General features: G+C 50.2%; 1 protein-coding gene across 3 annotated transcripts in view; it reads right to left on the reverse strand.

Annotated features, from left to right (window-relative positions):
- dgki (diacylglycerol kinase, iota) overlaps positions 1–27,785 on the reverse strand; it is a 558,727-nt gene that overhangs the window by 252,566 nt on the left and 278,376 nt on the right. For all 3 annotated transcript variants that reach the window (XM_072484255.1, XM_072484256.1, XM_072484254.1), the window contains exon 14: positions 24,666–24,803. In XM_072484255.1, the coding sequence (XP_072340356.1) occupies positions 24,666–24,803 (138 nt within the window). The remainder of the gene's footprint in view (positions 1–24,665; positions 24,804–27,785) is intronic.

A 27,785-nucleotide genomic window follows, 5' to 3' on the forward strand; every position in this document is an offset into this window, starting at 1 on the left:
TTTGACACAAACTCTGAGATCCAGCCACTGATTTCCATAGTTATTTCAACTAACACTCCACAGGCTGTGGTAAAATCTCACAAACCTGAAAATCACTTCAGATATCTTTCTGGTGTTTCAGCTTTTTTCTCTGCTCTGCCTGTCTTTCCTCTGTAAAAGTACCTTTAACCTCAGACTTCTTGGAAAAACTTCTTTATTTCTCTAGTTTCCTTAACTAGCTGCTCTTCAGATCGTTGGGCTTGTTTTCTTAACCATTTCTTAGCCAAGATATGGCTTTTCTTCTAGCAAAGCCAGGAGACAGATGTTCCCTCTTTAGCTTTCTAAATCTATTGCTTCCAGCAGAGTTGTCAGAGCTGCCTTCTCTCTCAGCAGCTATCTCCAATTACAATCAAATTAACTAAACTAAAACTTAAAAGCTTTAACAAAGCTTTATAAGGCCCCAGTTGCTCATACCTCTGCTGGCCTATTTATTCTTCATGCTGTAGCCTTATTTAAGCATAATAGAAACACAGTTGGAATTTAACCAACTCCCACGCATATAGACACCTTTGTCCAGCATGATTAGGTTTTGAAAGCAAATTACTGCGGATGCTGGAATCTGAAACCAAAAGAGAAAATGCTGGAAAATCTCAGCAGGTCTGGCAGCACCTGTAGCGAGAGAAAAGAGCTAATGTTTTGAGTCCAGCAGAGGGCAGCAGAGCAGAGCCGCTGATTGGCTGTTGCGGGGAAAATTTGCATCAGTGCATTGCGGTCACTGTATCAAGAAGGCGGTTCGTGGAGGAGCTGTTGTCAAGTGACAGTTAAACCCCAAACACCTCTTCAGTGTTTCCCTCCCTACCTCCTCCTCTAACCAAAAAAAAACAATCACTGAAAGGATCCCGGCCGAGTAAAGATCAAGAGGGAGACTCGAGGGCAGGTAGAAGTAGAAATAAGTTGAACGGTGATGTCACAGCCTGCAGGTAAGTGATTGGCTGGTGACTGGTAAGTAGTTTTTCTTTTCCCTGAGGTGTTCTTGTGCGGGGCTGAGAAGGGGAGTAAATTTTTTAAAAACTTACTGTTGGGAGTTTCCAGCTGAATCCGGTTGGAGTGAGGACAGAGTGACTGCTGGGTAAGTAGTAAAGATTTAAATTGTTTGCGTGGGCCCATAACAGCTGATTGCTGTTCTCATGCGTGGCGCAGTGGTTGCTGGTTAAGTGTTTTATTTTTACCTGTATTTAAGTTGGGCGGTTCCTAAACCCGAGACACTACACTTGTAGTGTCCCCCACTCTTCCGCCTCCTCTAACCTGAGGGGTTGAGTGAATAACAGGTAAGCTCTTTCTTTTTCTTGTTTTATCTAGAGGGGATGGCAGGGAAGGCAGTGCAATGTTCCTCCCGCAGAATGTTTGAGGTGAGGGAGGCAGTCAGTGACCCTGCTGATTTCACCTGTGGGAAGTGCACCATCTCCATCTCCTCAGAAACCGCGTTAGGGAACTGGATGAACTTCGGATCATTCAGGAGGCAGAAGTGGTCATAGATAGTAGCATCAGGGATGTAGTTACTCCGAAGAATCAAGATAGATGGGTGACGGTGAGAGGGGCTGGGAGGAAGCAGTCAGTGCAGGGATCCTCTGTGGTCGCTCTCCTCAGTAACAAGTATACCGCGTTGGATAGTGTTGAGGGGGATGACCTACCAGGGGTAAGCCACGATGAATGGATCTCCAGCACTGAGTCTGTCTCTCTGGCTCAGAAGGGAAGGAGGGAGAGCAGGATAGCAATAGTTATTGGGGACTCGATAGTTAGAGGGACAGATAGATGGTTCTGTGGCAACGAAAAAGACTCACGGATGGTATGTTGCCTCCTGGGTGCCAGGGTCCGTGACGTCTCAGACCGTGTTTTCAGAATCCTTAAGTGGGAGGGGGAACAGTCACAAGTCATGGTACACATTGGTACCAACGACATAGGTAAGAGAAGGGACAGGGATTTAAAACAGGAATTTAGGGAGCTAGGGTGGAAGCTGAGAGCCAGGACAAACCATGTTGTCATCTCTGGTTTGTTGCTGGTGCCATGTGCTAGTGAGGTGAAGAACAGGGAGAGAGTGCAGATAAACACGTGGCTGCAGGGATGGTGTAGGAGGGAGGGTTTCAGGTACGTGGATAATTGGAGCGCATTCTGGGGAAGGTGGGACCTGTACAGACAGGACAGTTTGGACCTGAACCAGAGGGGCACCAATATTCTGGGAGGGAAATTTGCTACGGCTCTTCGACGGGGTTTTAACTAATTTGTCAGGGGGCTGGGAGAACGAGCTGTAGTCCAGAAGCCAGTGTTGAGAGTGGTGAGGTCCTGAGGAGGGTATCAAGGTCGCAGGAGTGTACCGGCAGGCAGAAAGGTGGGTTGAAGTGTGTCTACTTCAATGCAAGGAGCATCCAGAATAAGGTAGGTGAACTTGGAGCGTGGATTGGTACTTGGGACTACGAGGTTGTGGCCATTATGAGACATGGTGTTTCTAACTTTTGGTTGGTTCAATTGGCTCTGTTTTATAACCTTTGCTCTCGAGTCGCCAGGTATCTTTATGATACCGCCACGAGGTTCAAGTTCAAGTAATGATCAATAACTCAATACACCAATTAGTAAGATTCAAATCAAAGCACATTTATTGTACACAGTAATCGCTACTCATGCATAAATTCTACTTCTAAGCTACTTCTACAACTAACAGGCCTATACTTAGCTTCGGACTGGCCCACCAGGTCAGGGGAACAAATGGCCTTTCGTTCGGGTTCTGAGTCTGTGGGATTTGAAGTTGGTACGGACTGGTAGCTAGCCGCGCCTATCTCGTAGCGAGCGTTGACTTAAGACTTACTGGATCTCGGCGGCAGCTGCACTGGTCACTGTTAAGGGTTGGTTCACGTTGCTGAGTGACCCGGTCAAGAAGAACGATTTGAACTTGGGGGCTTAACTTTATAGTCCCCAAGGGCTTCCCGCCTTTCGGGGCGGACCCTGTACCTAGTTCCAAGTGATTGGACTTCGTTCCAATCGCTTGGTTCGATTTCTCCAATACTGGAGCGGTTCTCTGACCGATGGGCGGTCTTGAGGTGTCCGTTAACCTCTTTTGTGTTGGCTCCTGCTGGCGCCGAGGAGTCTGGCTTGGCTTTGTTTATCCCAAATGTTTCGATTGTACCTGGGGATCGCTCATTAGTATGTAGATGGCTGCTACATTATTATGCAGATGGCTGCTTTTATCGATGCTGTCTGGGCTTTTGCAGAGTTTAATACACAGTAACTTGCGCCTGCTAGTTTCTGCCTGTGTTGGCTGAATTTCCCTGCAACCTTTGCTGTTCTCCATTTTACGTCAGGAGTTGGCCAACCCAGGTGGTTACAATGGTTAGAACAGGGACAGGAATGGTTGTTGGAAGTTCCGGGGTACAGATGCTTCAGTAAGAGGAGGGAAGGTGGTAAAAGAGGTGGTAAAAGAGTAGCATTGTTAATCAAGGATAGTTTAACGGCTGCAGAAAGGCAGTTCGAAGGGGATCTGCTACTGAGGCAATATGGGCTGAAGTTAGAAATAGGAAAGGAGCGGTCACGTTGTTAGAAGTTTTCTATAGGCCCCCAAATAGTAATAGAGATGTGGATGAAGAAATTGCAAAACAGATTATGGATAGGTGTGGAGGTCTCAGGGTAGTTGGCATGGGTGACTTGAACTTTCCAAATATTGATTGGAACCTCTATAGGTCGAACAGTTCGGATGGGGCAGCTTTTGTACAGTGTGTGCAGGAGGGTTTCCTGACACAATATGTGGATAGGCCAACAAGAGGTGGGGCCACATTGGATTTGGTACTGGGTAATGAACCGGGCCAAGTGTTAGATTTGTTTGTGGGAGAGCACTTTGGAGATAGTGACCACAATTCGGTGTCTTTCACTATTGCAATGGAAGGGGATAGGGCCATACAGCAGGGCAAGGTTTATAATTTGGGGAGGGGTAATCATGATGCGATTAGGCAAGAATTAGGGAGAATGAAATGGGAACAGAAACTGTCAGGGAAAGGCACAAATAAAAAGTGGAGCTTGTTCAAGGAACAAATACTGCATGTCCTTGATAGGTATGTCCCTGTCAGGCAGGGAGGAAATGGCCGTGTGAGGGAACCATGGTTCACAAAAGAGGTTGAATGTCTTGTCAAGAGGAAAAAGGAAGCGTATGTAAGGATGAGAAAATAAGGTTCAGTTGGGTCACTTCGGGGTTACAAGGTAGCAAGGAATGAGCTAAATAAAGGTTTTGAGAGCTAGGAGGGGGCATGAGAAGTCCTTGGTTGGTCGGATCAAGGAAAACCCCAAGGCTTTTTACTCTTATGTGAGAAATAAAAGAATGACCAGGGTGAGGTTAGGGCCGGTCAAGGACAGTAATGGGAACTTGTGCATGGAGTCAGAAGAAATAGGAGAGGCGTTGAATGAATACTTTTCTTCAGTGTTCACCAAGGAGAGGGGCCATGTTTTTGAGGATGAGAGTGTGTTACAGGCGGGTAGGCTGGAGGAGGTTCTGATGAAGGATATATTAGCAATTTTGAAAAACCTTAGGATCGACAAGTCCCCTGGGCCAGATGGGATATATCCAAGGATTCTTTGGGCGATAAGGGATGAGATTGCAGAACCTTTGGCTTTGATCTTTGGGTCCTCACTGTCCACGGGATACTGCCAGAAGACTGGAGAGTGGCAAATGTTGTTCCCCTGTTCAAGAAAGGGAATAGGAATGACCCTGGTAATTATAGGCCAGTTAGTCTTACTTCAGTGGTCGGTAAGTTAATGGAAAAGGTCCTGAAGGATAGGATTTATGACCATTTGGAAAGAAGCAGCTTCATCCGGAATAGTCAACACGGATTCTTGCCTCACAAGTTTGATTGAATTCTTTGAGGAGGTAACTAAGTGTGCAGATGAAGGTAGAGCAGTTGATGTCGTATACATGGATTTTAGTGAGGCGTTTGATAAGGTTCCCCATGGTCGGCTCATGAAGAAAGTAAGGAGGTGTGGGATAGAGGGAAATTTGGCCAATTGGATAAGTAACTGGCTATCACATAGAAGACAGAGGGTGGTGGTGGATGGAAAATTTTCAGACTGGAGACCAGTTACCAGCGGTGTACCACAGGGATCAGTGCTGGGTCCTCTGCTATTTGTGATTTTTATCAATGACTTGGAGGAGGGGGCTGAAGAGTGGGTCAGTAAATTTGCTGATATCACCAAGATTGGTGGAGTAGTCGATGAGGTGGAGGGCTGTTGTAGGCTGCAAAGAGAGATTGATAGGATGCAGAGCTGGGCTGAAAAATGGCAGATGGGGTTTAACCTTGATAAGAGCGAGGTGATTCATTTTGGTAGAAAAAATTTGAATGCGGATCACAGGGTCAACGGCAGGGTTCTGAGGAATGTGGAGCAACAGAGAGATCTTAGGGTTCATGTCCACAGATCTCTGAAGGTTGCCACTCAAGTGGATAGAGCCATGAAGAAGGCCTCTAGTGTGTTAGCGTTTATTAACAGGGGGCTTGAGTTTAAGAGCCGCGGGGTTATGCTGCAACTGTACATAACCCTGGTGAGACCACATTTGGAGTATTGTGTGCAGTTCTGGTCACCTCATTATAGGAAGGATGTGGAAGCATTGGAAAGGGTGCAAAGGAGATTTACCAGGATGCTGCCTGGTTTGCAGGATAGGTCTTATGAGGAAAGGTTGAGGGAGCTAGGGCTTTTCTCTTTGGAGCGGAGGTGGATGAGAGGCGACTTAATAGAGGTTTATAAGATGATGAGGCGGATAGATAGAGTGGACGTTGAGAGACTATTTCCTCGGGTGGATGTTGCTGTTGCAAGGGGGCAGGGTGGGAGATTTAGGAGGGATGTCTGAGGTAGGTTCTTTACTCAGAGAGTGGTTCGGGTGTGGAATGGACTGCCTGCTGTGATAGTGGAGTCGGACACTTTAGGAACTTTCAAGCGGTTATTGGATAGGCACATGGAGCACACCAGAATGACAGGGAGTGGGCTAGCTTGATCTTGGTTTCGGACAATGCTCGGCACAACATCAAGGGCCGAAGGGCCTGTTCTGTGCCGTACTGTTCTATGTTCTATGTACCCTTCCAGGCTCAGAAATATTAAGTTAAACCCACTTAAAACTTTATTTCTAGCGTTTAGGAATACAAATTTCAATTCATTAAAACTACCTTTGGTTTCTTAACACAACAGTTTTGCAACTGAAACAGCATCACACAAACCACACCTGTAATTGCTTCAAATGTAACACTTGGGTAGAAGCTGGTCTCTTCATCCATCACTAAAAGTGCACCGTATGAAACTACCCCACCCTTAACCAGTTGGCTTATGTCCATCATCTTTCACAGGTGGAAGGACACTGATAACGATGATGATTGCACAGCTATTCGTGACATTTGGGATAACATTCTGTAATTCAATTTCATATTTTTCTTCTTACTCTGTCACCATACTAAGTTACCTCAGGGAACATGTATGTAGGTGAGGGGGAAAAGAGGATTAGGAAGGAAATTTTCAATTGTACTCACGATCCCAAGTTTGTAAAAGACAATGAAGAATTGACAAGCGAGAAAATACTTTCTGCATGTAGAGTTCCATTCAGTTTCTTCAAAGATCTTGCTTCTGACATCTTTAACACTTAAGAAAGTGGTATATTAGGGGAGGCAGTGGCGTAGTGATATTGCCGCTGGACTACCAGAGGACCACCATGGCAGACGATGAAATTATAATTCAAGAAAAATCTGGAACTAAAAGTTTGATGATGACCATGAAACCAATGTCGATTGACGTTAAAAAAACCCATTTGCTTCATTAATGACCTTTAGTGAAGGAGATCTGTTGCCTTCTCCTGGTCTGGCCTACTTGTGACTCCAGACCCACAGCAATGTGGTTGACTCTTAAATGCCCTCAGGGATGAGCAATAAACGCTGGCCCAGCCAGCGACACCCATTCCCATGAGCAGAAAAAAAAACCCTATAATTTAGCAAAGAGGTTTGAACTCTTAATTACAGAGCTATCATGGTCTTGGCATCAAAACATGGAACCAATAAAGTACATTCCCCCGTCTGAAACTATAATAAGTTCATCACTTCCTACTGCCACTTAATAATAGTTTCATCCTTTAAATGCTGCATTGTGTGACGCCTTAGCGATCTAAATGCAATGATGATAAACACAGCAGTAATTATGAAGAACCTCAAGTTGAGACGCCGGCAATGTCCATTTGTTGTGGGAGATTGTCACACAGGAATCTAAACAGGAATTGACCCTGTGGCTGCACACTGAACGCTGTTCTTTCCTCGTGGAGTACCGCTGTTCTGAGATGTGTTTGGGTGTTTGAGAGTGCTGAAGACATTGATTGTATCAGATGCTGGCGGATTACGTGGCACAATGGGCTGTGGTATTTCAATCAATACTTGGAGAATCTTCAATAGAGAATGGCTTTTCAACTGCTCCTACAGGATGAGGGTCACACTGGTTTGAAGGAAGCAGTTCTGGTATTTGGAAAAGCGATTCAGAAATCTTTCTGTTTGCTTTGGAGAACACCCATGTCTCACTTTGCAAATATGGCATCCTTGAGGATTGCAGGTTCCTGCGTGATTTACTAACTATTGTGCAGTGTGTTGATAACACCACAATTAAAGCCATGATGTGGAGATGCCGATTCACCTGAGGAAGGAGCAGAGCTCCGAAAGCTAGTGACATCGAAACAAACCTGTTGGACTTTAACCTGGTGTTGTAAGACTTCGTACTGTGACCACAATTAAAGGCTTGGGGTGCGATTCGCTAGAAAGATTTATTTTAAAAAAGTTTTTTTTAAGGGGTAATTTAGCGGGGTCAATCCACCTACCCTACATATCTTTGGGTTGTGCGGGTGAGACCCACACAGACAGCGGGAGAATGCGCAAACTCCACACGGACAATGTGCTAAGGCCAGGATCGAACCAGGCTCCTCAGCACAGTGAGACAGCAGTGCTAACCGCTGCACCACTTTGCCACTTATCTGGAAAGATTTCTAAGTGTTGCAGACAGCAGGACATGCCGCCAACTTCCCGGCTCTATGCCCAGTGAGGCCGGCAACGCTATACAACTATAATTGTTTCACATAACGAGGCTCCACGGGCTTCTCACCGCAAATGAAGTCTCGCCAGCCAATTCGTCGGGACCACGGTCGCCAGCCCCCCACTCACATGTTCGAGCAGCTCTTAAGCAGCACATGCTCAGCCAATCCCAGCAAGCTCGCAACAATGGCGCCAGGAGACCGGCTCCAAGATTCGGCGATGCTGAACTGCGGAGGATCCTAGATGTAGTGGGGGCCAGGAGGGTTGTCCTGTTACCCCAGGTCCCGGATGGTCAGCCACAGGGCAGAGGTGGCAGCGGCTATCAGCTCTGGGAGTGTGACCAGGAGGACTGGCCTTCAGTATTGAAAAAACGTCAACAACCTACATCGTGGGCAACACGAGTGAGTAGACAGCAACGCTCCGCCCCGCCCCCCCCAAGATATTTCCACTCCCATGCAAGTATCCCCCACCCCCAACTCTCAATGCAACCCCCAACTCTCCCTTCACTACACCCTTTTCTATCCCAAAACCTTTCCTTCACATCTCCCCTCCCACTACTGTGAACCACACGTGTGGCTAATGATGTCCCCTCTGTGTCTCCTCAGGAAAAGCTCTCCCACAATCGCCGGGAGAGGGCCCAGACTGGCGGTGAGGTGCCGGACTTGAGAATCCTTACCTCCTTCGAGGAGCAGGCCCTGGAGGTGACTGGGGTGGCCGAGGTCAGATCGGTCAGCTACACGGAGGCTGGTGGATGCCGCAGAGCGGGGGAACCACCGGGCTCCACCCAGAGGACCTGGCAAACAGGAGTAGTAATTGCCTTACTGACTGACTCATCCCTCCCACTGACCACATGTCCATTCTCCCGCAGGTCCTCCAGCCGATGGTGCCAGCCGATCCTATATGGCCCACTTACCAGCCACCCAGGCGACCACCTCGGAGGGCAGCTCCGAGGAAGATACGATCGCGATGTCACAGCTGTCATCCCCACCCTTCACCAGCGCAGACAAACACACCTCAGTAAGAGATGTTAGTGGACAGGATTCTGGGGCACAATCTGGTGAGCACCACACAGCTGCTGATGTACATCAGGTGGAGGCAGGAACCCCCCCAGGCGAGACAGCAGTTGGAGGTCTGCTGGATCCCAGGACCCAGCTGGGTCCCAACTTGATGCGGAGCCTCTGGTACAGGGCTACTCGGAGCTGAAGGAGATATTGGGGAGCAGTCAGGACATTCAGTGGGAGATGTCAGCGACACTTCAGCATGTCCATAACCGATTGGAGGAGTCCCAGAGGACACGGGCACTGGAGATGTCGCTTGCAATGTGTGCTAGGGTGGCGACCTCAGTGTAGAGCTTGGTACACAACATCAGCACCATTAGTGAAGGTGAACAAGATGTTGCACAGTCTGTGACGGCCATGGCCGAGGGTCTCGGCAGAATGTCTGACTCGCTGGGGGATGCTCCCCAGTACCAGGCTGACTTTGGTGAGGTTCTGCGGGGTATGTCCCGCTCTGAAATGGGAATGGCCGAGGCATTGTGGAGCTTGTCCCAGTCACAGGTGGGCATGGCTGAGGTGCTGCAGAGCATGGCTCAGTCACTGAGGAGCATCGCCGAGGGCGTCGACACGATGGTGCAGACAATGGGGAACCGTCGGGCCTGACAGAGCCAGATGATGCAGGGGCAGCCGTGGTTCGAACCAGCTGCCACTCCACCCCAAGGTGTACCCCAGGCCCTATGGGCACTGACTGGACAGAGGGGGCGCCAGGTGGCCACCCGGAACCGTCCCCTGGAGTGGCGACGGTGGGTACCAGGTCACCCGAGTTCTACCCTTCTGATGTGGTCATGTCTCACGTTGAGCACATGGGACAGGGCGGCACAGCTGTGCATGTGGCGCCAACAAGTGGGCCAGGGCCCTCTGGCCCCAGAGGATGACCACTAGGGGCATAGAAGGCCACGGGACAAGGTAAATAGCTGGCTGCCTCCACCTCTGATGTGCATCCTGGGGACACACCTAGATGTAGCAGTAGAGCTAGGAAGGCTAAGCACACCGAGGATCACTGAGGGCAATGGGTAGGTAGGGGGTGGGGGGGGGGGGGGGGGGGGGGAGAGGTTGATGGGGAAGGGGTGGCACCATCGGGAGATTGAATTATAAAACAGAATAAACACCCTTGACCACAAACAGTATGATGCCTCTCTCATTTTCTTCCACAATGTGACCTCCCAACCCTTGGCCCATCTCTCCAGGCATCGCCACCCAAAAGCGTCCGCTGCCATGTCCCTGAAACTATGTCCCATACCCTGAGTGTTCAGATGTTAGCTGTTGCGTGTGTAGTGTTGCCTCCCACAGTGTTTAAGTGCAGTGTTCATGCATCAAGGTGTGATTAGGATGCTCGGCAATGATTCCCATGCTACATGGCCTGCCTGATGCACTATCAATTATGACGAGACAAGAGTAGAGAGTAATCGAGACTTTATTACGCAGAGATGTGCAGCCTCCTACAGCTGCTGCCGAAATGGCTGCAGATCGGAGAGCCCACACATTTATACTCCACCTACTGGGAGGAGCCAGCAGGCAGGGATCTACCCCCGTACCTGTAGTACAGGGGCCTTACCGTAATACCCCTCGTATGCGGTACAATACAACAGTGGTGACTACCACATTCACCCCCTGTTAAAAAAGAATCCAGCGGGGGTGGTGGAAAACTATTTACATTCAGGTGTATAACATTTTAAGGTAAAGTTTACAAATTCAGACGATCGGGCGCCTTGATCCGTCGCTGCGAGCGCCGCAGTTCTGGTGGCGATTTTGCCGTTGGTTCGGTCGTCGGTGACTCTGGGAGCGTGTCGACCTCAGCTTCATCCCCGGGTGGGACCAAGGTGAGGACGGATCGTCCTGGAGAGGGGGCTGTTGCGGGGTGCGCAGGGGGGAGGGAGGGTGGCGCCAGGGCAGAGGGGAGGGGGTGTGGGGACCCAGCTGGTGCCAGGTCCCTGAGGGAGACTGGCCTTGGCGGCCGTGGAGGTACACTACATAGGCTTACTGCGGGTTCGCGTGAAGTAGCTGTACCCTCTCGACCAACGGGTCTGCCTTATGTAGCCTCACGTGCTTGCGGAGGAGGACGGGTCCTGGAGCTACCAGCCACGTTGGGAGCGAAACCCAGGAGGTGGACTTCCTGGGGAAGGCAAAGAGACGTTCATGGGGAGTTTTGTTAGTCGCTGTGCAAAGGAGCGACCAAGTAGAGTGAAGGGTGTCGGGGAGGACCTCCTGCCAGCGGGAGGCCAGGAGATTACTGGACCGTAGGGCCAGCTGGATGGCTTTCCAGACCGTCCCATTCTCCCGCTCCACCTGCCCATTTCCCCGGGGGTTGTCGTTGGTCGTCCTGCTCGAGGCAATGCCCCTGTTGAGCAGGTACTGGCGCAGCTCATTGCTCATAAATGAGGATACCCGGTCGCTGTGGACGTAAGCGGGGAAACCGACAGAGCGAAGATGGTGCTGAGAGCTTTGATGACGGTGGCAGACGTCATATCGGGGCATGGGACGGCGAAGGGGAATCTGGAATATTCGTGGACCACATTAAGAAAGTACGTGTTTCGGTCGGTGGAGGGGAGGGGCCCTTTGAAGTCCACGCTGAGGCTCAAAGGGGATCCATCAAAGAGCCATCACCAGGTGCACTCGGTCTCGCCGGTAGAAGTGCGGTTTACACTCCGCACAGTCTGGTGATAGCCCTGGCTTCCTCGATGGAGTAGGGTCTTTATGAAGTGATAAAAGCGGGTGACCCCTGGGTGACAGAGATCGCCGTGCAGGGTCCGGAGTCGGTCCACTTGTGCGCTGGCATAAGTACCTCGGGATAGGGCATCGGGGGCTCGTTGAGCTTACCGGGCGATTCAAAATCTCGTAATTATAGGCGGAGAGCTCGATCCTCCACCTCAAGATCTTATCATTTTTGACCTTACCCCGCTGTGTGTTGAACATGAAGGCAAGCGACCGTTGGTCAGTGAGGAGAGAGAATCTCCTGCCGGCCAGGTAATGCCTCCAATGCCGCACAGCTTCAACGATAGCTTGGGCCTCCTTTTCGACGGAGGAGTGCTGAATTTCGGAGACATGGAGGGTGCAGGAAAAGAATCAACCTGCCTGCCTGGTTGAGGGTGGCGGCCAGAGTGACGTCTGATGCATCGCTCTCGACTTGGAAGGGGAGCGTCTCGTCGACCGCGTGCATTGTCAGCCTTTATACAGTTGAAGGCCTGGTGAGCCTCGGCCGTCAGGGGGAAAACGGTGGAGTGAATGAGTGGGCGGGCCTTGTCCGCATAGTTAGGACCCACGGGACGTAGTACGAGAAGAAGCCCAAGCATCGTTTCAGGGCCTTGGGACAGTGGGGGAGGGGGAGTTTCATGAGGGGGTGCAGGCGATTGGGGTCGGGCCCTAGCACTCCATTCTGGACCACATAGCCGAGGATGGCTAATCGGTTCGTGGTGAACACGCACTTCTCCTTGTTGAGGAGTTTAGCGGTGTGGAGGAATTTGGAAAGGTTAGCGTCGTGGTCCTGCTGATCGTGGCCGCAGATGGTGACGTTTTCCAGGTACGGGAAGGTGGCCCGCAGTCCGTACTGGTCAACCATTCGGTCCATCTCCCGTTGGAAGACCGAGACCCCGTTAGTGACGCCAAAGGGAACCCTAAGGAAGTGGTAAAGGCGGCCGCCCGCTTCAAACGCGGTGTATGGGCGGTCCGCCTTGCGGATGGGGAGCTGGTGGTAGGCAGATTTCTGGTCCACTGCCGAGAAGACCCGGTACTGTGCAATCTGATTGACCATATCAGATCTGCGTGGGAGGGGGGACGCGTCGAGCTGCGTGTACCGATTGATGGTCTGACTGTAGTCAACGGCCAGCCTGTTTTTCTCCCCCGTTTTCACAACTACCACTTGGGCTCTCCAGGGGCTGTTACAGGCCTCGATAATACCTTCCCGTAGCAGCCGCTGGACCTCAGACCTGATGAAGGTCCTGTCCTGGGCGCTGTACCATCTGCTCCTGGTGGCGACGGGTTTGCAATCCGGGGTGAGGTTTGCAAACAGGGAAGGTGGGTCAACCTTAAGGGTCGTGAGACCGCAGACAGTAAGGGGTGGTAGGGGTCCGCTGAATTTCAGGGTTAGGCTCTGGAGCTTGCACTGGAAGTCCAGGCCGAGTAGCAGGGCAGCGCAGAGGTCGGGGAGGACGTAGAGCCGGAGGCCACTGAACTCTACGCCCTGGATGGTGAGGGTGGCGATGCAGTCTCCCGGGATTGCCACGGTGTGGGTTCAGGTGGCCAGGGAGATTTTGTGGTTAATGGGGTGTACGGTGAGGGAGCAGCGCCTTACCGTATCGGGGTGGATGAAGCTCTCAGTGCTCCCGGAGTCCAGAGGGCAGGATATCTTGTGCCCGTCGACCTTCACTGTCGTCGACGCGGTCGCGAGGTTGTGCGGTCGGGACTGGTCGATCGTGATGGAGGCGAGACGCGGCTGGTCGGCGGCGGTTGCAGGCGATGAGCGGCCCAATGAGGTTGCCAACAAGCAGAGGTCCTGAGGCCGGGGAAGATGGCAGCGCACACGGGCCGCACGTGCCCTGAGGCAGGCAAGATGGCGCCGCCCACGGGCCACATGTGTTGTGCGGTGAGCAAAATGGCGGCGCCCACGGGCCGCACGTGTTGTGAGGCGAGCAAGATGGCGGCGCCCACAGGCCGCGCGTGGTCTGAGGGGAGGAAGATGGGTCGCACGTGGGGGATGCCGGGACAATAGTGGCGATCGAGCGGGCCTGGCACACAGCGGCGAAAGTCAGGGAACCAAGAGGTGAAGTAATCAGTGGGAAGCGTAGCTGCTTAGGAATACAAAAAAGCTCGAAAAGACAAAACTCAGGAGAGGTTACGATAGTCCCCATCCCACAAAATATGACACAGTGTATGGAAAGGCTCAGTAAACCAAGGTGCACCACACTAAGAAAACAAAAAGGGACGGTCAATAGAGAATTAAAGGTGCTATATTTAAATGCGCGCAGTGTACGGAACAAGGTAGATGAGCTTGTGGCCCAGATTGTGACTGGCAGGTATGATGTGGTAGGCATCACAGAGACATGGTTGCAGGGGGTTCAGGACTGGCATTTAAACATCCAGGGATTCACAACCTATCGAAAAGACAGGGAGGTGGGCAGAGGGGGCGGCATTGCCTTGTTAATTAGGAATGAAATTAAATCAATAGCACTAAATGACATAGGGTCAGATGATGTGGAGTCTGTGTGGGTAGAGTTGAGGAACCACAAAGGCAAAAAAACCATAATGGGAGTTATGTACAGGCCTCCTAACAGTGGTCAGGACCGGGGGCACAAAATGCACCACGAAATAGAAAGTGCATGTCAGAAAGGCAAGGTCACAGTGATCATGGGGGACTTCAATATGCAGGTGGACTGGGTAAATAATGCTGCCAGTGGAGCCAAGGAAAGGGAATTCATTGAATGTTTACAGGAGGGCTTTTTGGAACAGCTTGTGATGGAGCCCACAAGGGAACAGGCCATTCTGGACTTAGTGTTATGTAATGAGCCAGCCTTGATTAAAGATCTTAAAGTAAGGGAGCACTTAGGAGGCAGTGATCATAATATGGTAGAATTCAATCTCCAATTTGAAAGAAAGAAGGTAGAATCAGGTGTAAAGGTGTTACAGTTAAATAAAGGTAACTACAGGGGCATGAGGGAGGAACTGATGAAAATCGACTGGGAGCAGAGCCTAGTGGCAAAGACAGTAGAACAGCAATGGCAGGAGTTTCTGGGAGTAATTGAGGACACAGTACAGAGGTTCATCCCAAAGAAAAGAAAGGTTATCAGAGGGGGGATTAGGCAGCCATGGCTGACAAAGGATGTTAGGGAATGCATCAAAGCAAAAGAGAAAGCCTATAATGTGGCAAAAAGTAGTGGGAAGTCAGAAGATTGGGAAGGCTACAAAAACAAACAGAGGATAACAAAGAGAGAAATAAGGAAAGAGAGGATCAAATATGAAGGTAGGCTAGCCAGTAACATTAGGAATGATAGTAAAAGTTTCTTTAAATACATTAAAAACAAACGGGAGGCAAAAGTAGACATTGGGCCGCTCCAAAATGACGCTGGTAATCTAGTGATGGGAGACAAGGAAATAGCTGAGGAACTAAATAAGTACTTTGCGTCAATCTTCACAGTAGAAGACCTGAGTAATATCCCAACAATTCAGGAGAGTCAGGGGGCAGAGTTGAATATGGTAGCCATCATAAAGGAGAAAGTGCTAGAGAAACTAAGAGGTCTAAAAATTGATAAATCTCCAGGCCCAGATGGACTACATCCTAGAGTTCTAAAGGAGATAGCTGAAGAAATAGTGGAGGCGTTAGTTATGATCTTTCAAAAGCCACTGGAGTCAGGGAAAGTCCCAGAGGATTGGAAAATCGCTGTTGTAACCCCCTGTTCAAGAAGGGTACAAGGAAAAAGATGGAAAATTATAGGCCAATTAGCCTAACCTCGGTTGTTGGCAAGATTCTAGAATCCATTGTTAAGGATGAGATTTCTAAATTCTTGGAAGTGCAGGGTCAGATTAGGACAAGTCAGCATGGGGAGGTCGTGCCTGACAAACCTGTTGGAGTTCTTTGAAGAGATAACAAATAGGTTAGACCAAGGAGAGCCAATGGATGTTATCTATCTTGACTTCCAAAAGGCCTTTGATAAGGTGCCTCACGGGAGACTGCTGAGTAAAATAAGGGCCCATGGTATTCGAGGCAAGGTACTAACATAGATTGACGATTGGCTGTCAGGCAGAAGGCAGAGAGTTGGGATAAAAGGTTCTTTCTCGGAATGGCAACCGGTGACGAGTGGTGTCCCGCAGGGTTCAGTGTTGGGGCCACAGCTGTTCTCTTTATATATTAACGATCTAGATGACGGGACTGGGGGCATTCTGGCTAAGTTTGCCGATGATACAAAGATAGGTGGAGGGGCAGGTAGTATGGAGGAGGTGGGGAGGCTGCAGAAAGATTTAGACAGTTTAGGAGAGTGGTCCAAGAAATGGCTGATGAAATTCAACGTGGGCAAGTGCGAGGTCTTGCACTTTGGAAAAAAGAATAGAGGCATGGACTATTTTCTAAACGGTGACAAAATTCATAATGCTGAAGTGCAAAGGGACTTGGGAGTCCTAGTCCAGGATTCTCTAAAGGTAAACTTGCAGGTTGAGTCCGTAATTAAGAAAGCAAATGCAATGTTGTCATTCATCTCAAGAGGCTTGGAATATAAAAGCAGGGATGTACTTCTGAAGCTTTATAAAGCATTAGTTAGGCCCCATTTAGAATACTGTGAGCAATTTTGGGCCCCACACCTCAGGAAGGACATACTGGCACTGGAGCGGGTCCAGCGGAGATTCACACGGATGATCCCAGGAATGGTAGGCCTAACATACGATGAACGTCTGAGGATCCTGGGATTATATTCATTGGAGTTTAGGAGGTTGAGGGGAGATCTAATAGAAACTTATAAGATAATGAATGGCTTAGATAGGGTGGATGTAGGGAAGTTGTTTCCATTAGCAGGGGAGACTAGGACCCGGGGGCACAGCCTTAGAATAAAAGGGAGTCACTTTAGAACAGAGATGAGGAGAAATTTCTTCAGCCAGAGAGTGGTGGGTCTGTGGAATTCATTGCCACAGAGGGCGGTGGAGGCCGGGACGTTGAGTGTCTTTAAGACCGAAGTTGATAAATTCTTGATTTCTCGAGGAATTAAGGGCTATGGAGAGAGAGCGGGTAAATGGAGTTGAAATCAGCAATGATTGAATGGTGGAGTGGACTCGATGGGCCGAATGGCCTTACTTCCGCTCCTATGTCTTATGGTCTTATGGTCCTTTCTTCCCGCAAGCCTTGCAGAGCGCGCTCCGCGCTGGGCATCGTTGCCGGGGGTGTTTTGTCTGTCCGCAGAAGTAACACTTGGGTCCCCCGGGGTTGGTTGGATGCCGCACAGCACAGGCCTGGGGTTGGCTGGGGGCGGTCGCTGATGGAGTCCACGGTGGGGTGTTCGTTGGCGGGGTCCATGATGCCAGGAGGGGTGGGCCGTGCGGTCAGGGGCATACGCCTGTTCATTGCATGAGGCGACTGTGAGCGAGATCGCTAGTTTCTTGGTCACCGCAAGGTCGAGGGTAATCCCTTCTAAAAGGCGCTGGCGAATGTAGGCCGACCCTATGCCTGTAACGAACTTGTCTTCAACTAGCAGGTCAGAATGTTCAATGGCCGAAACGGCCTGGCAATCGCAGTCCCTCGCCAGGGCGTACAGGGCACGCCAGAAATCTTCCACAGACTCACCGGGGAATTGATGCCGCATGGACAGGAGGTGCCTGGCGTAGATTTTGTTGGCCTGCTTCATTAACGCCATGGCCTTAGCGTAGGTCGGTGCGTCCCGGATGAGGGGAAAGATATCGGAGCTCAGCCGTGTGTAAAGGATCTGGAGCTTCTGTGCCTCTGAGGGTGGTTCTGTCGCAGATCCGATGTATGCTTCAAAGCAAGCTAGCCAATGTGCGAAGGCCGACTTTGCGTTGTCTGCTTGAGGATGCAGCTGCAGGCGATCCGGCTTGAAGCAGAGGTCCATCGCTGTAAAATCTCTGCGTAATAAATTGATGCACTATCAATTACGACAGGCGAGAGTAGAGTGTAATCGAGGCTTTTTTACGCAGAGATGTGGAGCCTCCCGCAGCTGCTGCCGAAATGGCTGCAGCTCGGAGAGCCCACACATTTATACTCCACCTCCTGGGCGGAGCCAGCAGGCAGGGATCTACCTCCGTACCTGTAGTACAGGGGCCTTACCGTAATATCCCTCGTATGCGGTATATACAATACACTTGGGATGGGTGAAGTGCTCACTTAACTACGATTGCCATTCCCTATTAGCAATAGCCTTCAGCCGCATGGCCAGGGGCCTCAGCAGTCGGTGGGGATTATGGGTGGTCGGTGGGGCAGACAAGCAAGGGCTAGGATTGCCGTTGGAATGGGTAAATACACATAGAACATTACAGCTCAGTACTGGTCCTTCAGCCCTCGATGTTGCACCGATCTGTGAAACCACTCTGAAGCCCATCTACACTATTCCCTTATCGTCCATATGTCTATCCAATGACCATTTGAATGCCCTTAGTGTAGAACATCCAGGAGTTGGCATGCTGATGCCACACGTGGTTGCCCCCCAGTGCCTCCCCCCTTCGCATGGCTGCCCACCCCTGCGGAGGGTCCCCCACCCTCCAGCCGTGGTCCCCCCCTCCCCTGCCACCCGAGCCGAGGGTTCACTACACCCCGTTGAGCACTGGGGTGGCAAGCCCATCACCCCCGGGCTCTTTGCCTGTGAGCAAAGATGGCGACTCACCTCCCAACAGAAACCCTTCCGCCAGGTTCACGTTTTTCAAAAGGGGTACGAATCGGCACTGGCGCGACCACTTGCTGGGGAGGCCGAAGAATAATTGGAGGCCGTTGGATAAGGATGGCTCTCGTTAATTGTATGGAAATAGGGCTTAGGCGAGATCCCGATGTCACTTACGGGGACGGGCCAGTTGCATCGCAAACCGTTTGGTGTCTGGCGCGGTTCTCGGTTTCGGCCTCTTCCCGCTGTTCATCAGCCTCGTCTCGCTGGAACGAGAGAGCAATGAGGCCGGATAATCACGCTTTTGATGTTTTACGTGTGCCAGCACATTTGATCTGTGCAATAAATACACTTGTCCAGAAGGAAGCATCTTTAAATTTCCCTTCTTTTTTGCGAGTGTCTATAAACCACAGTTACTCAGATGATACTCGGTGACATTCGGTGACTGTCCACCCACACTGCCGGTAGCGCAGTTCCTGATCCGGCAGAGAATATAGTGTCAGGTTAAAAACGGGATTGGCGCCGTTCCAATGCTCTGGGCCCCCCACGACAGCGGCAGTGACCACCACACCCACACTATTGTGAGGAGGCAAATGGGACATTTGCATCCGGTTAACTGGCAGGAAGACCGATTCTCCAGGCTCCCGTGATAGTCCAGGTCTTTCAGCTGGGATTCATGGGGGCGTGGATTGGTGCAGGTATGTTCAAGCATGGCCCTGACATGCTGGACTCCACATGGGGTCAAGGGGGTAAGTGTGTAATGTAGCTGCCCCCCAAAGTCCATCGGAGGATCCCCCTTCAGCCACAATGCAAATCCTGCCCACCAAGCCCCTCCTCTAGACTCCCCATCAGAATCCCACATCAGACTTCCAACAAAGACCCACATCAGAGACGCCCATCAGACCTCCCATCAAGCCCACCTCATCAAACCCTTCCATCAGACCTCCCATCAAACCCACCTCATCAAACCCTTCCATCAGACCTCCCATCAAACCCACCTCTTCAAACCCTTCCATCAGACCTCCCATCAAACCCACCTCTTCAAACCCTTCCATCAGACCTCCCATCAAACCCACCTCATCAAACCCTTCCATCAGACCTCCCATCAAACCCACCTCATCAAACCCTTCCATCAGACCTCCCATCAAACCCACCTCATCAAACCCTTCCATCAGACCTCTCATCAAACCCACCTCTTCAAACCCTTCCATCAGACCTCCCATCAAACCCACCTCATCAAACCCTTCCATCAGACCTCCCATCAAACCCACCTCTTCAAACCCTTCCATCAGACCTCCCATCAAACCCACCTCATCAAACCCTTCCATCAGACCACCCATCAAACCCACCTCATCAGACCCTTCCATCAGACCTCCAACAGAGACATCCCCCTCAGGATCCCCCATTAGACCTGCAACAGAGACCCCTATCAGACCCCCCATCAGACCCCAACAGAGACCCTCCCATTATACTCACATCAGAGACTACCTTCATCAGACCCCAACAGAGACTCCCCAACAGACTCCCCATCAGACCAACAGAGATCCTCCCATTAGACTCACATCAGAGACTACCCTCATCAGACCCCAACAGAGACTCCCCATCAGACCCCAACAGAGACTTCCCCCATCAGAGACCCCAACATCAAACTCACATCATAAACTACCCCCATCAGACCCCCAACAGAGACCCCTATCAGACCCCATCAGACCCTCCCATCAGAGACCTCCCATCTGAGACCCCCATCAAACTCACATCAGAAACTACCCCCATCAGAGACCCCCATCAGAGACCATTACCTGAAAGTTGAAGAGCTTTCCGAGTAGGTTGATAAATCGCTGAATTTTCACTCACCCTTTCCTGACATCTACTGCCTCAGACACATGTTTTCAAAGCTGACAAGTGTTAGAGGCTTCCTCGATACCCAGTACACTTCAAAGGGCTTGAAATCTCTTGACAGCCTTTGAAATGCAGATCTTACATTCCCTTTGACACAATAATATATTGCATTGGTCAACGATTGACAGTTTGATCACGTCAGAGACAATTGCTAGGTGGATTGCTCATTGATGTTTTTTTCACGCTTGAATATATCCCCATTACCCAGCTTTGATGTTAACCATAATGTTTATAAACACTCTAGCTGAGATTAACTGCCCCTCACGACATCAAAGGCTTTGACCTCTTTTTCACAGCAGGAAGCACTGTAGACGGTGTGATGGGGAGGGGGTTGTTGGGAGGGGGGGGGGGTCTGTTGGGGGGTCTGATGCAGCACGGTCTGATGGGGGGGTCTGATAGGGGCCTGTTATGGGTCTGATGGGGGGCTGTCTGTTGGCAGTCTGATGGGTGGGGTTGGGTCACCCCCATGATGTAGATGGTGCACCTGGCTGCTACGTTGCGTTATTGATGGAGAGAGTGAGTGTTTGGGGAAGGGGTAGCAATCGAGCAGGCTGCATTGTCCTGGATGGTGTCAGGCTTCTTGAGTGTTGTTGGAGCTGCGCTCACCCAATTAAGTGGTGAGTATTCAATCACACTCCGGCTTGTTATGGACAGGCTTTGGAGAGTCAGGAGGTGAGTCACTTGCTGCAGGATTCCTGGGGCGGGATTCTCCGAAACGGCGGCTAAGTGTTGACGCCGGCAGCAGGGTAGCTTGGTGGTTAGCACAATTGCTTCACAGCTCCAGGGTCCCAGGTTCGATTCCGGCTTGGGTCACTGGCTGAGCGGAGTCTGCACATCCTCCCCGTGTCTGCGTGGGTTTCCTCCGGGTGCTCCGGTTTCCTCCCACAGTCCAAAGATGTGCGGGTTAGGTGGATTGGCCATGATAAATTGTCCTTAGTGTCCAAAATTGCCCTTAGTGTTGGGTGGGGTTACTGGGTTATGGGGATCGGGTGGAGGTGTTGACCTTGGGTAGGGTGCTCTTTCCAAGAGCTGATGCAGACTCGATGGGCCGAATGGCCTCCTTCTGCACTGTAAATCCTATGATAACTATGATAAACATCAGAGAGTTTCACGCCAGCGTCAACGGCCCCCTTGGCCCAGTGATTCACTTACCTGGAGGGGGCCGCAGGGGGCTGGAGTAATCCGCGCAGTTCCGGCTGCCGATACGGGGCCCTGCACTTCCGGCCGCGGGTCCGCGCATCATTGTGGACCCACACAGCAAGCCAGCCCCAACAATATAGGGCCCCCCCCCAGATCGTCTGCACCCGCTGGTCGGTGGCCCCCGATTGGAACCCTGGCCGTCCTGAAGACCCCCGCCCCCCCGTGCTGGATCATGCCTGGTGATGTCCCTCCACCAGGGCAGCCGCGGCAGCCAACACTCCGAATGCCCACCGGTGGAACCATGTTAGAACCACGCCGGCGGGAATTCGGCCAGCTGCCGGCCGAGAATCGCCATGGGGCCTCTTCTCCGTCAATGGCACCCGACCGGCGCTGCGTCAAGTGCGCTGGCGCGACTGACGATGATTCTGCGGTCCGTGGAGAATCGCGGGAAGGTGTCGGACCTGATTGCGGGTCTGACACCCCATTCACCGCCCCCGGGCTGATCGCGATTTCGGCGTGGAGGCTCTGAGAATCCCGGCCCTGGTCTCTGATCTGCTCTTGTAGCCACAGTATTTATATGGCTAGTCCAGTTCATAGTTGATAGTGGGGATTCTGCGATGGTAATAGCATTGAATTTCAAGGAGCAACGTTTAGATTCTCTCTTGTTGGAGATGGTCATTCTCTGGCACTTGTGTGGTGTGAATGTAACTTGTCAGCCCAAGCCTGGATATTGTCCAGGTCTTACTGCATTTGGACATGGACTGCTTCAGTATCTGAGTGGCGAATGGTGCTGAACATTGTGCAGTCATCTGCAAATATCCACACTTCTGACCTTATCACAGAATTTACAGTGTAGATCGAGTCTGCACCGGCCCTACCCAAGTCCACCTCTCCACCCTATCCCCACACCTCCACCCTATCCCTGTAACCCCACCTAACCTTTTTTGGACACTAAAGGCAATTTAGCATGGTCAATCCACCTAATCCGCACGTCTTTGGTCTGTGGGAGGAAACCGGAGCACCCGGAGGAAACCCACGCACACATGGGGAGAATGTGCAGACTCCACACAGACAGTGACCCAAGCCGGGAATCGAACCTGGGACCCTGGAGCTGTGAAGCAATTGTGCTAATCACTGTGCTACCGTGCTGCCCAAATGATGGAATGGAGGTCATTGATGAAGCAGCTGAAAATGGTGGGGCCTAGGACTCTACCCTGAGGAAAACAATCAATGATAGTTATCATGGTTACCATTACTGAGGCTAGCTTTATTGTCCAGGTTTATTAATTGAATTTTAAATTCCACCAACTGCTATGGTGGGGTTTGAACCATGTCTACAGAGCATTAGCCTGGGCCTCTGGGTTACTAGTTCAGAGACATTACCACTACATCACCATCTCCCCAAGTGTGGGCTGATCACTACAGGGAGGCGGCACATGGAAAGGGTGTCTCTTCCTCACAAGGGAGTACTGGAAGCTCTGAAGGTTGGGTCTATCTGTAATGGTTTAGAATAAGGTCACCTGATGACTGGTGGCCATGGGGAAGACACATGCTAGTTACCTTTATTTCAGGGTGGGAATGTGGAACTTGAAACACAAACTGATCATCCATGATCATATCAAATGGTGAGGCAGGTTCAAGGGGCTGAATGGCCTACCTCTGCTGCTATTTTGTATGCTCACATGTTCACTACAATTAACTGAGTATATTGTAATGCAAATTTACCTTTGTTTCCCCATGATTTATTGATGTTATGCATCACATATAATGATTAAAAGAAAAAAAGGTATTTAAATAAAGAATCATAGAATCATGGAATTTGCAGTGCAGAAGGAGGCCATTTGGCCCATTGACTCTGCACCGCCCCTTGGGAAGAGCACCCTACTTAAGCCTACGCCTCCACCCTATCTCCGTAACCCTGAAACACCACCTAACCTTTTGGAAACTAAGGGGCAATTTAGCTTGGCCAATCCACCTAACCTGCACATCTTGTGGGAGGAAACCGGAGCACCCGGAGGAAACCCACGCACATATGGGGAGAAAGTGCAGACTCCGCACAGTAAGTCACCCGAGGTCGGAATTTAACCTGGGACTCTGGAGCTCAGGCAGCAGTGCTAACCACTGTGCCACCGTGAGCAATTGACTGCATGAATCGTGAAGTGGGATATCACAATGAAGACCCCATTGTATTGTTACAATTGACATGTGCGCACTGCTGTAAGGTTTTCAAATTGTATTGCTGGAGGTTTCATCACATGACTTATCCCCACGCTCCAGCCATTAGTCGGCCAACACATCCAATCTTGTGATGCTTGGCCTTCCTACACCAACTGGAAAACAAAAGGACTCATTACCCAATTGAACAACCTTTTTTCCCGCCATTTTCAATGAGCGGGGTTTTCCATGCCAAGGTGGCGCGCCATTGACCGGAGGCGGGTTCTTGTGGTCCCGCTATTGTCAATGGTGTTTCCCGTCGGATGAACCCCTCACCGCTGGGAAACCACCAGCGGGGGTGCACTGTCAATGGGCCGGAAGGTCCCACCGATGTGAACGGCTGGAAAATTCCGGCTAATAGTTTTTATATCAGGTAAAGGGAAGTGTTCAAAGAAAATGACAAAAAAAACAATTGTTGTTAATGCCCTGATGGTTTTTCTCCAGGGTCGCACACAGCAGTGTCCTGGAGATTGATATTGAAATGAAAGTGAAAATCGCTTATTGTCACAAGTAGGCTTCAAATGAAGTTACTGTGAAAAGCCCCTAGTCGCCACATTCCGGAGCCTGTTCGGGGAGGCTGTTACGGGAATTGAACCGTGCTTTTGGCCTGCTTTCAAAGCCAGCGATTTACCCCCCGTGAGCTAGACAATTCAATTCAATTCCTGGAGACTCCAGACCAGTCCTGGAGGGTTGGCAACCCTAGTTTAAAGTGACACAATGAATTAGCACAAGAAAGCAGACCAATAAGGTGCTCCTTATTTCCTACAATCTATAGACTGTAAAACCTAAACCTTGCCGCCAGCAAGCCACTAGTTTACCTCATCTTCACTTGCATTCTTTTTGACCTGCCGTTGTCCCTTCCCCAAGGTTTGCCTTTAAGAAACAAAATTCCACATTACCTCTCTGGAAAAAAAAGGACTGCCCTCACAGGATCTTTCAGAAAATGGTAACGATTAGTATAAATCAAAGTTTGGAAAGTTAGCCACTGCAGTTACCTTTTGAGTCCCTCCTTCAGCATCGTCTTGGTTTAGATGCAGGTTGTTCTGAAGATGGAGGTTCCAGCGGTCCAGCTGTACAATATTCCCCTCTTCTACATGGCAGAGAATCTTCGAGACTGGTTCGTCCGTGTACCCCTGTGTTAGAGAGAAGAAGCAACTTCATCATCTGCCCAAGTGCCTGAATGAACGGTGAGACCATCTCCCTGCTGTGGACTGAGTTAGGTATCTGCTGTGATCTGATGCTCAAAGAGAGTTTGCAGTTAAATGCTAAGCGCAGAGTCAAGGAGGCTTCCATCGTAACATGTCATAGCCACTTACTCATACCCTTCCCATAATCTGTGCTTTTAGATCATTCCTGGGATAACGTGTGGAAATATTGTGAATGTTATTTGTGATTCTAAAATTGACATACACACAACCCCATTGAGAGTCTTGCGCTCGTTTTCCACATCAAACCCACATCGAAATCAATCACGTTTGTAACCCAACATGGATAACTGCTACTTCAAATTATGAAGACTTGATATGCCTACCTGTGCTGTAGAGATGCTTCTGCTCAATTATGTCAGGTACAAGTCCACAACATAATCAAAAGGGCTAATGGAATGTTGGTCTTTATATCTGAAGGACTGGAATGCACTGAGGTAGGAGTGATTCTACAGCTGTACAAAGCCCTGGTTAGACCATACCTGCAGCACTGTGAGAACCGTCGTATAAAATTACCCACCATTTTCCAGCCTCAAAAACCCCCTATGGGTTCTCCATTGGCAGGACCCTCCATCGCGCCTGCCCCCGCATTTCCCGACAGCGTGGGGTGGCCCACAATGGGAAACCCCAGTGGCCCGCTGCGGGGACGGAGAATCTCGCAGCCGGAAAACAGGAGTGGTGGGACAGAGATTTCCACCCCCTGTTCTTGACTCTACTCGGTGTGTACGTTGACCCCAGCATGCTATACTCGAATTAGTAGTCAATCTCAATCTTACATTGCACAAATTATTGTTTTACTTATAACTGGGTGTGTTATTGTTTAATTCATTAATGGAATGTTGGCGTCGCTGGCTAGGCCAACATTTATTGCCCATCCCTAATTGCCCTGAGAAGGTGGTGGTGAGCTGTCTTCTTGAGCCGCTGCTGTCCATGTGATGTAGGTGCACCCACAGAAGAGATGGAGTGGGTTATATGTAGATGCTCCAAAGATGCGCAGGAGTTTGAGACATGCCCCCATAAAGCAGAGACCCTGCCTGATAAATGACAAGGATGGCAATCTCCCACAACCACGCTGCTGGTTCACTTTTCTACTAGGAGTACAAGTCTATCCCTGCTTTTGGAGGAATTTTCCAACACTTCAAAGGTCAACATACATGTCATTATCTGCACTACTTCTAGGCAACTCACCGGAGAAAGAATATGGGGTGGGATCCTCAATCCCGCCGCACCCCACCGGCATCAGGATTCTCTGTCCTGCAGCCGGCCAATGGTGTTTCCCATTGTGGTCGCCTCTACACCGTTGGGAAATCCACGGGCGCGAGTGCACTGCCGGCGAAATGGAGGATCCCACTGATGGAGAATTCAGACCTATACATTGGCCTTACAGGAAGTGGAGTGTTGATTTACCGTAATTATACCTGAACTCCAAAGGCTAGATTAGTCATCACAACCGGATAATTCCTCCCTCCCTACATTTCCTCTAAGAAATATCCTGAGAGAGGCAAAAAAAACAGAGATTCCCAGAGCAGACAAAAGAGGGGCGGCACGGCAGCACAGTGGTTAGCACTGTTGCTTCACAGCGCCAGGGACCCGGGTTTGATTCCCGGCTTGGGTCACTGTCTGTGCGGAGTTTGCACATTCTCCCCGTGCCTGCGTGGGTTTCCTCCGGACGCTCCGGTTTCCTCCCACAAGTCCCGAAAGATGTGCTTGTTAGGTGAATTGAACATTCTGAATCCTCCCTCAGTGTATCCGAACAGGCGCCGGAATGTGGCGACTAGGGGATTTACACAGTAACTTCATTGCAGTGTTAATGCAAGCCTAATGTGACATTAATAAAGATTATTATTATAAAAAACACTCTGGAGAATTCCTCTCAGGTAACAACTGCAATGTACAATCAAAGCACAAACCCTGGTGTGCTGAGGCCGCAATTATATTGCCTACTTTTATATTGCTGGCCCAGGGAAACAAACTATTATCTGTAAACTGCTCTTAGACAGACAGTCACCAAAATCTACACTGCTCTCAAACTAAAATATCACCCAACTTACAGGAGAATGATGCCAGAGTATAAAGCAGAGGCATTCAGTTTAGTCATGTAGAAAGATGGCCTTCAAAAAAAGTGATAAATGTGTTGAACAATCTGCCGACACATATGTTGTTGTTTTTTTTCATTCGTCCATCTTTTAACCTTGTACACATGTTTACCTGTTGCTGCTACCTGAACACAGCCGATTAAAATCAAAATCACGTATTGAAAATCATAAGAGGTCTGGACAGGATAGGGAGAAACTGTTCCCAATCGTGAAAGGATCAGGAACGAGAGGGCACAGGATTAAGGTAATTAGCAAAAGAGATAGGAGGAGAAGCTTTTCCACGCAGATCGTGTTCTGGGGCTGGAATGCTTTGCCTGAGAGCGCGGTGGAGGTAAGCTCAGTTGAAGCCTCCAAAAGGAAAATAGACTGTTGTCTGAAAAGGAAGAGCGTGCAGGGTTAACGGGGAGAAGGCGGGGAGTTGGTGTGATGTGAATTTATGATTCAGAGAGCTGGTGCAGACATGATGGGCCAAATGGTCTCCCTACGTGCTGCAAGCATTCTGTGATTCCGTAAACCAAATTGCTGGAATGATAATTACTGGGACCCCTCCCAGATGCATGACTCTGAGACCTGACTGACGTCAGTGAAGTGGACTTGCCATCTTGAAGCACAACAGCACACAGTGAACTGTTATTAACTCAGCTGCAGCACATTGTGTCAACTGTATCCAAGGCACCGAACCAGACATTAGCATTGGCATATACTTATAAAGCTTATAAAGCAAAACAATTGAGCAGTAGGAGACCTTCAAGGAAGAGCGGGTGCCTGCGCAGACTAGATACATTCCCATGAGGGGAGGAAAGGAACGGCCTCC

This window comes from Scyliorhinus torazame, chromosome 19 (genome assembly GCF_047496885.1).
Source record: "Scyliorhinus torazame isolate Kashiwa2021f chromosome 19, sScyTor2.1, whole genome shotgun sequence".
NCBI lineage: Eukaryota > Metazoa > Chordata > Chondrichthyes > Carcharhiniformes > Scyliorhinidae > Scyliorhinus > Scyliorhinus torazame.